General features: G+C 32.8%; 1 protein-coding gene across 1 annotated transcript in view; it reads right to left on the bottom strand.

Moving 5' to 3' along the window:
* LOC103597074 (receptor-type tyrosine-protein phosphatase delta) overlaps positions 1-2,295 on the bottom strand; it is a gene marked incomplete at its 3' end in the record, with an annotated part of 296,277 nt that overhangs the window by 48,502 nt on the left and 245,480 nt on the right. The window contains exons 14-15 of the mRNA XM_008580873.1: positions 1,912-1,936; positions 196-222 (exon numbers count right to left, since the gene is read on the bottom strand). Coding sequence (XP_008579095.1) covers positions 196-222; positions 1,912-1,936 — 52 coding nt within the window. The remainder of the gene's footprint in view (positions 1-195; positions 223-1,911; positions 1,937-2,295) is intronic.

Raw genomic sequence — 2,295 nt, 5'->3', positions numbered from 1 at the left:
ACAAGTCCATTTTTTCTTATGCAATCCTAGCATCATGCTGATTTCACAAAACAAAAACAAAAAGTATAACAACATGGTGAAGATAACTTAAAAATAATACGTTAGTTCATGCATCACAAATAAGTAAAAGAAGGATATCAGAAAAAACAAGCATATAGTGTCTGGTTGTTGACAGTGCAGTCAAAAATTACTCACATGTTCAGTAGTATCATCAAATTCCCACTGATAGAGATTAAGAAGGTTGGGGAGAAAACAAAATAAGGAAAAATGAAGAGAAATTTGCAGACTTATAAAGGCAGTGCTTCCCTCCTTAGCTTAAAAGAGATAGAAAAAATAAGCAATTGAGGCAGTGTGTATAATAAAATTTCAAGGAGTTCATGTGTTATGCTGTTACCCCCAACCTTAATTGGCAGGTCAAATTAAATATTCTCTGTTATTGTTACCACTAAAACTAGCTAATCGTTCTTTTTTAATGTATGGTTTACTGAAATAAATCTATAAGGCATAGGAAAAAGCTAATGTTTCTAATTATACCCTACTTTGTGACATTTATTTTGACTTCTTTCTTGGGTTACACAATTAATTCAAGTCACTATTTAGGTTAACATCTTTTATTATATTGAAATCTTATAGCCTTAGTGAAGTCCTGTGAGATTTAATAACGTTTCAATGAATAGCCAAGGAGAATGAGATGGGAAAGAAAAAAAAATACAGAAAATCAGAAATTAATAAAGAAAAGCCAAAGTAGAAGAGATGAAAAAAAGATAGAGGTGACATTTAATGCATTTGGTATTACATAACTCCATTAACTACCATATTTCACAATGAAACTAGAGACAGAATTACAGATCTGTAAATATCTAAAATCCAAAGGACAATATCAAAGCATGATAGTTATACTGCTTTCTTTTTCATAATTGCAGACTTACAAAATAAAACATAGCAAAATGGCTTTAATTTTATACTACGAGAACTTTCTATTTTATAGGCAGTGCAAAACAAGCATTTATGAAAATCAAGGTAATGGTCCTTTTCCAGCATCCAAGTGGTACTATCGATCTCCACCTATATTTATAGAAGTGACTTTCAAACCAAAACTATACAATTGGATTTGGGGTAGTGAGCCACGAATCTAGATCCCTAGTGAGAAAGTTATGTTCCGAAGCAAACACAGGAACTTTTGTAAGTTGATTTAATGAAGACTTTGGGGGAAATTTTCCTTAGAGCCATAGAGCTATTTATTGTCCTCCTATTTTCACAGATAAGAACGTAAAACTGGGCAAGCTGGCATAGCAGTTTTCAACTTGGTTCATAATCCTTCCCACTTTCACACAAAGCTAGGCATTTTCATTTGGAAAAATTTCAAATTTTCACAAACTCCACCCTTTGCCCTGCCCAGCCATCAATTTACTGGATAAGCAAAGCACTCCATACTCATAATATCCCCACACCATAATATCCCATCACCATTTGACACAGTAAAGGGAAACTAGTCCATGGATTATGTGGAATTCCTAACATGCCAGTTATAAATTGAAATGTTCCTCTTTCTTTCAGGAAAACACATGGAATATATGTAGATTTATTATGGGACGATCTTTGTAATACCTCTAATTTATGAAAAAACTTGAAAATTTTCAATGCTCTGTTTCAAAGAACTGATAAAACCAAGCTGTGACATCATGGTTGTCATGGTTGTGAACCACTGCCCTAAGAGATCAGTAGAATTTCTCACATACTCAACTACTCACTATTAGTACTTTTTTTCTTGGCTCAACCCAGTTGACCCCATTTATTCTCTGGGAAACTCTAATTTTTATTATCATTATCTTAACTTTGTGGGATGCAAAATAGTTACTTCCATCAAATATGTGACTTGATGAAGCACTAAATGAAATACTATCTGGGTACCTTTCCCTGAATAAAAATGTCTATTCTTCAATGGAGTCATACATTTAGAAATTAAATCAGCTTAGTTCCAAGTAATTTTAACACAGCAGAAAGTAGATCCTATCAGCAAAACTGCAGCTTAGAATTCTTCCCCTTGCTTTGATTAAATCATTCAATTTTTTTGAAGTCGAAAGGCAAACTCAGATATAGTTGTAGAGAGTTGAAGATCTGTATTTTAAGAGAACAGTAACATGTTTTTAATCAGATTTGAGTGTCATTTCATTCCAATTCACTTCCTCACTTATTGTCGACGCTGATTCAAAGGGTAAATACACATCAATGTATTTTAAAAACTAGATTTTTGTACAGGATTTTTGAAATGTCAAAAATCTAAAAATAGGGCCC

The sequence above is a fragment of the Galeopterus variegatus genome, unplaced genomic scaffold (genome assembly GCF_000696425.1).
Source record: "Galeopterus variegatus unplaced genomic scaffold, G_variegatus-3.0.2 Scaffold2184, whole genome shotgun sequence".
NCBI lineage: Eukaryota > Metazoa > Chordata > Mammalia > Dermoptera > Cynocephalidae > Galeopterus > Galeopterus variegatus.
Note: the sequence above shows the minus strand (reverse complement) of the source record. Positions and strands in the feature narration are given on the sequence as shown.